The following is a 9,719-nucleotide window of genomic DNA, read 5'->3' as shown; positions in this document are numbered from 1 at the left end:
TGATTTTGAAACTAGTATGTCATAATACAGTTATAATGCTGTGTGTCATAATACAGTTATAATGCTGTGTGTCATTATGAACCCGCTGGTCTACTTTCTCCTTAAAAGCAAGGCAGATTGCTTTTAGACTTCTGAGCAGGTGAATTTTGCTGATCCCATGAAAGGCAGTGCATAAATATTCTAGGCTAGTGATAATGGTAAAATGTGCAGTCGTCAAGATAATTGACTTTGGGTGAGCTGTTTTGACACTGAATCACTGTGATATACCTGAAAGATATACCTACACGAGTTTCTCCCATATTGAGTTTGAAAATGAAAGTTTATTAAAGCTAGTATCTTGACTGTACAGTAGTGTGTAGTGTTACGTGCTACACTACATGGTATATGGTACAGTAATTACTATATTGCAAAATCTGACACAATCAAATTTACATAGTTTTCCCCTTACCCCAAAATGTAGTCAGCTAAGATGTGCTTGGCATCCAAAGTTTGCTTCTTTGGTTTTGCACTGGAGCTACAAGGCTAATGTAGCTAACAAGTAATGGAAATCTATAGCCGGCATTATGTCGTCCCAAACTGACTTGCTTATTTCTAAAAATGGACAGAAAAAATGTCACATAGCTAAAACAGCAGTAACAGTTATTTTGCAGCCTGATTTTTTTATATTTTTATATTATTTTTTTCATTTTATACTGATCTCATGCCCTACTGTTACTGAGTGTTGTAATGATTGTATGTTTATGTTTTTAACCTTTAAGACTCTCTGCCACAGTTTTACATTTCTGGTTACGTAAGGCCTTTCACAATAACCCAACCCTTTACAACACCCTACACTGTAAAATATATTTTGCCTTATCACACATGTTGTGTTCAGTGCCAGAGGCTGTAGCTGCTGTCTGCACAGTTCACCTTATCAGCCTACTTAGATCTGAGCTCTAAACAGCTGAGCGCCAAGTGCTGGTCCCAGGCAAACACAGATGATGAGCAGCGATTGTGATCGCTCACTGAATATGTATGCTGGTGATTAGTTTTATGAAATCAGCATTCTGCTCCAGGCCTGCTAGAATGCATGCAGTCTGCTGTCTTCTGCAACCACAGCAATAGCTTGAGACCTGCTGTCCAGTGTTGTTTTGCACCAGAGAGTCTGGCTGTGTACACTGTTTATTGCACTGGAGATTAGCAGATGTACGATATTCCAGTTACCTCCAATTACCTTAAGCATAGTTGATCAGCCAGGGTATGTTTGGTGTCCAAAGTTTGCTTCTTTAGTTTTGCATAGGAGCTATGAAGCTATTGCAGTTAACAAGTCATGGACACTTATAGCCACAGACTGGCATCTCAAATAGAGTTGTTAAGGAATCTTAAACAGACTTGCCACTTGGTTTCTGACACTGTATGACATACTGTTATCTATGTAAATGGCCAAGTTAAAGAGTGGTTCTCCAACCAGTCCTCATTGTCCCCCAGCCCCCATTTTCACTTGTCCTGGCTCCCTGAGGACTAGTTTGAGAACCACTGAGGTAAATAATATCAGCAGTCATTTGAGGAGGCTTTCCTAGTTACAATCCTGTGTGACTGTCATATTCTGATCCTTCTTTCTGTGTCCACTCCAGGTTTTCCCGCTCAGATGAGCTGTCCCGTCACCGGCGGTCCCATTCTGGTGTCAAGCCTTACCAGTGTCCTGTGTGTGAGAAAAAGTTCGCCCGCAGTGACCACCTGTCAAAGCACATCAAAGTCCATCGCTTTCCCCGAAGCAGCCGGACAGTCCGTCCCACTGCCTGATGAGCCGGTCCTAATTAAGACTCACCTATGGACAAAATGGAAGACTGGAAGACACAACTCTGTGTGTGTGCGTTATGTTTTTGTGAAAGTGTACACACAACTCAACATACATGTGTAGATGTAAGGTGACTGATGGAAGGAGAGGATGCGTCAGGCCTGAGCATGTATTTTACTGCCTTCCACAGAACACAGTGCACGCATACATAGTGCTTTCTCATTTTTCCTAATATTTATAGTGTTTTAAGTTAAGCCTTGGTGGCACAACATTGGCAACATGTTGTCACCTTTGGTGCTACACTTTGTTTGGATTACTAAGAAGATGGGACTGGAATTGAGACAGAAACTGCTACTAGGGATCAGTCTATCCGAATAAGCTATGGGGACACTTTTGTAAACGACTCTAACTTTATGTAAGTTTTATGTAAAAACTGCGGAACGACAATAGAAATGCAAAAAACTGTAAACGCAACAAAACTAAAATGTGCACAGTGTTGATTGTACATGTTTATATGTATGCCTTCAATCGGTGTTGACATTTTTTTTTTATCTCATATTGCTTTTAATGCGAGGTGTTTTGTAAAAGGGTGTTTATATTTTTGTTAGTTTTGGCTTTTAATGGCTCTGCTGTGTTTTAAGCCTCCTCTTTGGCCTTAGTCGACCACAAAGGCCTTATCTCAGGTGTGGTCTGGGTCCTGGGGGGGAGACTTGGGGGATGACCTGTAAAGCTAGTACCACCTAATTTACGTCATCATGATTTAAGGTGGATATACACTGAAAAAAGTGGTGCACTGAATTTGCTTAATTCAAACGAGTATATGATGTGTATATCATTATTCATGAATAAAATATATTCCATCAAATATTGCCAAAAGTAAGTCAACTGAACAACAAAACAGTGTTGATATATTTTATTCATGTGAAACAATGTCCACATTTGAATCATGTAAATTCAGTGCATTACTCAGTGTAATGTAAGTCACATATGGTGCAGCCTGTATTTGCAGCTGTTGTGTGATGAGTTTTGGGTGATGGCGCTCATCAGTGATACTAGATGAGAATGAGCTTGCTTGACATTTTGTAAGCATATTGGAGCCTTTTGCCCGAGAGCTGAGCATCTTCTCTTTCTGTTTAATTTTTTTTAAAGTTTCAGTGACACAAAATCTGCCTCAGAACCCTGAACACCTGTTACTGGATTCCTCACATATCATCGTACTACCATAGCCTGTCACTGGGTAAGCAAAGTCAATGCTGCACTAACCAGTCCAACCCCCCTTTCATACAAACATGAGTATGACCATCCTAATGTTGCTGTAACTTTCAATTATGGTTACATTTGATATTACATTGTGAGAATTATGTACTGTACTAGCCAAATATTACACAACAGCACTTATCTGGGTTTGTTCATGTTTGTTTGTAAGGTTGGGTCAGAAGTACAGGCCTGTTGAGGTGGTTGCAGGCAAAACAGTGGTAGTACTGAGGCCACGAGTAGAGTTGTTATTATTCTAAGCACTTCTAATCATGTGTTGGGGGAATATTTGCTTCCTTATGTGTCACACATATGTTCTCTGTCTGATCAAAGGGCACAGTTTATGTACATACATCACGGCATTCCTTCCATTCATAGACTAAACTTTATAAATGCTTGTTGATACACAGGTGTTTTAAGCCACATCCTATGAATGTATGTAAATAAAAGGGACATGTGCATAGCTTCATCCGTACCTGAATGATTCTAAAGGAGAGTGAGAGAGAGAGAAAAGGCAATCAAAATAAAAAAGAAAACGTCTGTGGTTGTGAAGATTTCTAGTGTAATCCTTAATGTGTATATAGTAATGTTTCAGTACACATAAATATATATATTTTTCCCTTGTACACAAAATCCATTTACAAATAAAACATGCAAATGTAGGTAAATGTCTTTGCTTGATGATTTTGGTCTGTAATGGAAAGATTATAAATACAGAGAACCACACAAGTAACTGTAAGATGCTTAATGCTACATTGATCTCATTAGTACCAGTAGACTAATGTCTGTACCTTTGAGATCTATAAAGCTTCCATCTTGAATACAATATAAACATTTCAAATTGGAAGTTTACATGTTTTTTTTTTCAGTCACACTGAGCACACTGAAACACCGCTAGTATGATGCTAGCGTGCTAACACAAGCATTCATGATGTGTTTGTACTTGGAGGGGTGGGTTACTCAAATTTTTTCCTCAATTAATCATAGCCAGTTTCCACCCCCTACCATATGATTCAACCGAGCTGAGTGATGGCTAGTTCATGCTTCCTCCAAGACACGTGAAGCAACACTGCATTTTTTCAAACCGCTGCTAATGCAACATTGTTGGACAGCTTAGCGCACTTAAAGGGAAACACTAACCGCTAAATCTGTTACCTCAGCTCACAGACACCTGTTTTGGCTAGCATTGCACTGTGTTATGGCTGGAGGAGGGAGGGCAAGGGCCGCCCTACCCACTCAGCACAGTTATGGGTGGCTGTGGCATCACCAATAATTGGAACTCGCAATAGGACCAATGCTTAGATGATCATACCACTTGGGTGCCCCAAATGTTCCACTTTTTGGTTGTACAGAACCAACTCTTTAGATACTCCCAGAAAGAAAATCAAGAAGGGTTCAGTTTGGAGACAGAGGTGGTCTATAGTATGTATCTAAAGAGTCTATCCTTTCCTTCACTGTTGAATGAAGAAGGAAAGTTTCTAAACTTTTTCCAACAAGATGGTTCACCATCACAGTGGTGCTGTCCATGACTTCCTGGGCAGTGGATTGGCTGGCATTGACCAACTGAAGGGCCAACTCAGCCTCCAGATTGCACTCCTCTTGATTTTAGTCTTCTATATGCAATTAGAGACCATATGTTTTGCAACCAAAATCCAGGATGTTTGACTGTCTGAGGGAAGACATTATGGATGCTTGTGCTAGCAAGAGGTGCTTCCACTTACAAAATACAAATAACTTACTGCTGGTCTCAGATTCAGAAAAAAAATGCTTCTTTAGTTTATCACCATGTCATCAAAGCACGTTTGTGTATGGAACCAATGGCGACTTCATTAGAATATGGGTATAAAGTTTGACCGTTCAGTAGATTTTTGAAGATTTTTCTCTGTGCCGCTGTTATAAACATATATAAACATGCTTGCTGATCTGATAAATTGACAGTATTGAATGGAATTATGGTGCAACCATACAACCATAATCATTTTACCAGAATACCAATTTATAGAGAACGTACTGCTCTCATTACCAAACAGTGAGCTACTAAGACTAATTAGCTGCCAATCCACCGTTTTTTTGGCTAGACATTGGAAAAAAAAACATTGAACATCTACTATCTATTTATTTGAATTTATTCATACTGATGTGTTTCGAATGAATATCTTCTGTCGACTTGAATTAACACAGCTTCAGCTTCTTCTCAGCTGAATACTTGCTGGTGGTCATCTGCTATGCTTGGACAGCATTTGCAAAATTGACAGTTATTAGAGGAAAATAACTACGTTTTGCCAACCAGGTTCATGACAATGAGTAGGAGGCAAGTCCTGTGGGTTTCAGAAAGTTGCGTACAAGCTCAACCAGAACTAGTCTTGCTAATATTTTTCAGAAAGAGAGTCATTAGAAGACGGATTCAGGTGACAAGAGCCATCTTTGGTAAACATTGGTAAACAGGCAGTGCCTGCCCATTAAAATGTAAACATATGGGCAACAACTCAGATTTATGACATCTTGAATTTTAGGTGATCTTTCATTTTGTTGCTATGCATTTCAAATGCTCTGCTCTCCCCACATGACATGCAGTGCTGGCTGGGGGTGTAATTATGCTCATGCTCAAAATCGCTTAGTCACTGACCATAAGGACACAGTCAGAGTGTTATGCTGATTAGGAAGAGCTGGTTTAAAGTTGAATGTGCACATTGGCACGTCTTCACAGAACTGCCTCATGTTGTTCAGGGATTTGAGTTCATGTGCATAAGGGATGGGAAAACATGTTGTTTGTGTAATTAAAAGACTGAATGTTTTGGTTCAGTAGAAACAGCAATACTTAATCTCGAACATGTGGGCGCTACTGTTCTGTCACACAGCTCGCTTGTACCAATTAGGGATGAAGGAAGTGTGAGGTTCTACCTGCACAGCTATCTCCTATTCTGAAGTAAGACTTTTTGTAACTGGTTCAACCCTTGGATCCTTTTAGAGTTGGGAATTGATTGGTTAATTTCTTCTTAAATGAGATCACAATGTCTCATATATAACCCAGGTTCTCACCACTATAACTGTGGGATTTTAATGTCAGTGAATATCAAGTCTCTCTCAGACACTTGTGCATGTTGATGGAACTTGCACATGGCATGCTGGCAGATCATCTTTCAAACAGCTATGTGGCCTGATATGTACAGAGACACATCAGGACTTTAGCAAACCATGATTTACCCATGAAAAGAAAAGCTTGCAGCCCAACTGTTCAATGCTGTGCCAGATCCAAGACACCTGATATGACTCAATTGTTAATTGCAATGTGTTGTAGATATGTTTGAGGAGGAAAATCACTAAACTTGGCTGGACACTGGCTGTCCAGAAAGAGAATTGAATACCTCTACTCGACCATAACTGAGTTAAGGCCAGAGCACACTGGACACATCCACTGTGTTTAATGAAGATAAAGCAATAGTTGGAGTTGAGATTTGAAGTTTACACAGGAAAGCAGTCAGTCTAAAGTCTCTGAATTAAACAGACAATAGGCAAGGTGAGGGTTAAGATTAGGTTTTGTGTTGAGATCAAGGTTAGGTTTGGGATTAGGGCCAGGGTGAAAGTTAAGGTTAGGGTAAGGTTAGGTTTTGCTTACTAGAAGTACCATATAAACTTCATGTAACATATCAACAACACATCTACTTAATGTAAGTAATGTAGCAACAGTACAGATTTAAGGTATATTAAGCACCATGACTTATAACTGTTGGGATTCACACTCCAGAAGTTACATGGTTGTTTTGCAACATTGAGACAGTTAGTATACAGTATTTAAAATGTATTAGTTTGAATCTTGAATTTTGGTGCAAATCATTGGGGGATAGTGTGGCAAATCTTTGAAATTATGTTTTTGGCTGTTTAGCTTTTAGTTGCTCTTAAATTGTTGAAGTATACCTAACATCTGTAGCTATAAAATGCTAACTGACAATGCTGTTATGTTAGCTAACAGATGCCGGCATTGGCTGGCATCATGCTGAGTGATGGGATGGAGAGGGAGGACCATCTTGTCCACCCAGAGAAAGCAAGCCCAGTTGTGCTCTCTTGGACTCCTGGTCACAGACGGCTGTTGCAAAAGTTAGATAACTTTATAATTCACAGCATCGATTACAGAACTTGTTAGTCTGATTAGCTACAGATACAGTTGTGTTGTGACACTCTGTTATGAAGTTCATCAATTGTGCCCTCAATGTTTTATAAATAATTTATAAAATTGGATAAACCTGAAATGAAGTGTTTCCCTGCCTGCATGTTATAAATGAAATTCTCAACATACTGTACTATGATGATTTACTGAGCCATGGGATTTTTACAAATCCATACAAATGTTCAAAATATTTGTCACAATGTGAGGTTATATTTATGCATATGATTTATGTTTTTCTGGGCAAATGAGATTTTCCCAATAACAGAATAAGAATTTACTGGGCTCAGTTTCATTGTTTCAAGATCTACACAAACAGTGGGTATGTAGGTCTGTTTTGCAATGCAGAGTAATCGATACAACTTGTCCTAGTCATAAATTGTTCATCTGAACTGTTCTGCAAGCAGAATGCAGATGTATTATGTATCATTGCAGATAAGACCGTCTTGTATGCATGATAAATATGTATTATGTATCAGTGCAGATTAGAATAAGAACTTTAGTGACAGACAATGGAAAAAAACACTATTGTATTGGGCAAAAAATTGGTTCTCTATTCTGAATATGGATCAGAAAATAGACAGTATTATTCCTGTAAGTAACATTGTGTTATAATAGTGAATTACAGGCCATTAGATGTCATGACAGTATGATCACTCCAATTTTAGGCATACTTTGTTCCCCTAGTTTTACCTTTGAATCACTGTGTGTGCATTCATCCCTCCCCACCCACTATTGAGTAATCTTGAAATGGTTATAATACAAGATATTTCATGAATTTATGCTCAGGTAAAGCTGTAGTCTTAATCCATGTCCCTCTTTTTAACTTTGAGCACCTGCCCCTCTAAGGGCCTCAATAAGGCCCTGATTCACAGAGCTAATAGAATACTAGTTAAGCAACCACAACAGCTTTTATCAAAAACATCTTGGGATCGTCTGAAATCTGTAAAGGATTATGAGGACAAGATGACTGCAATTTCATGTCTGATCAGAGAACATTTCCCTCAAAGATGTGCATTTTTGGTCTGTGGATCTATTTCTGCATTTGTAAACTCTAAGACGATTTATTAGTATCAGTCAGTTGTACATGTTTTGAAACTTATTCAAGAATCTATAGAGCTAAAGTGTTAAAGATAAGCCCTGAGTGGTTCAGCTGGGAAGATGATAATCTACTAGACATGCCCAGGTCTGCACTGGTGTATGTTTTCATTCTAAATTTAACCTGGAAAAGTGTGTGAATGCAGGGGGTAACTGCATGTAGCAGCACAGATGTGTGTGTGTGTATGTATGTATATGTTTGACTTTAATTTTAGGGGCCATTACTAAGCTATAATACAGTGGCCTACGCACACTTGCACATTTATTTTTATACTCAAAGTATAACAACAATTAGCATAAAGTCAGACTCAGTAGAGTTCCACTCACTTCAATGGACTGTCCAGTCTTTTGTGGCGCTATTGAACTCTTATCTCTTGTCTCACTAGATTACGTTTATGATTAAAACGTGTCTACCGTCTGCTTGAATGGTAAAAGCAAAGAGTCAGCAGTGTGAAGCATTAACCCAACATGGATATCCGCAGTATCGGACGTTGTAAATGACTTCCTCCGTAATTGCGTCCAGCAGCAGTTGTCCTGACCCGTGAAGCCTTTGATCTCTTGCTGTAAACAACATTCCTACTCCTTCATACTACTCCATGCTAATAACACAAGAGAGCGATAAAAGTTAATTATAGAGAATTCCTCCTCATGTTATACAATCATGTCATGTCGTATTATCGTCTGCAACTCTGCAAAAATAGGTCTGCAGTGCAAACACAGTTGAATGGAAGAACAATAATGAATGGCTTATCTTTAACTGACCTTTGAATTTAGCCCCATTTCACATTATGTAATCCTGTTAAGAGTTTGTCATGAAAGTGCAGGTTAAGCAAAGCTGCAGGTTAGATACATATCTGCCATAAAACAAATGTAGGTTAGAGTCCTCTGTCACAGAAGCCTGTCGGTTCAGTAGATAACAATAAAGAATGAAGGTCTAAAAGTATTTTTTCTGATCAGTTCAAAAGTTCTTAGATTTTTACTTTCACCCAAGGATTTTGTGACATACAACTGAAAATGTGAAGAAAAAAACCATGTATTTTAAATATAAAGTGTAATTACATTTCCTAAAAAGTTGCAGTAGTAGATTATCTGCTGTATTTTGCTTCCAGAACGTCTCCTTTGACAGTCCAGCATCTCCATGTTGGAAACCTATTGATGAAATTGCTTAACATGCTCACATATGACAGTGAAAATGTATTCAATACGGTCAATGTATGATGTCAAAAGGTCTCTCACTATTTTTGCATTATGATTTCCCACAAAAGTTCTCAATAATATTCTTGAACAACAGCTGTGCTGCTTTTTCTGCTTGACTCAACTTGTCTTCAAATTCCACATCTCATGTTACTTCTCTAAGTAATCTCTTATCTTTTCTTTGATCTTGACACTGCAAAAGCCAGAGACCACCCTTCAGTTATTTAACTTCCA

The 9,719-nt window shown here is 38.6% G+C and overlaps 1 protein-coding gene across 1 annotated transcript in view; it reads left to right on the top strand.

The window, feature by feature from the left end:
- Window positions 1–3,693, top strand: part of LOC118808395 (Krueppel-like factor 15) — a 12,281-nt gene extending 8,588 nt beyond the window's left edge. The window contains exon 3 of the mRNA XM_036571033.1: window positions 1,614–3,693. Within this exon, the coding sequence (XP_036426926.1) occupies window positions 1,614–1,782 (169 nt within the window). The 3' untranslated portion in view covers window positions 1,783–3,693. The remainder of the gene's footprint in view (window positions 1–1,613) is intronic.
- Window positions 3,694–9,719: the final 6,026 nt, after the last annotated feature.

Source organism: Colossoma macropomum, unplaced genomic scaffold (assembly GCF_904425465.1).
Source record: "Colossoma macropomum unplaced genomic scaffold, Colossoma_macropomum, whole genome shotgun sequence".
In the NCBI taxonomy this organism is placed as follows: Eukaryota; Metazoa; Chordata; class Actinopteri; order Characiformes; family Serrasalmidae; genus Colossoma; species Colossoma macropomum.
The sequence above is the reverse complement of the archived record's forward strand: the minus strand, read 5'-3'. Positions and strand labels throughout refer to the sequence as shown.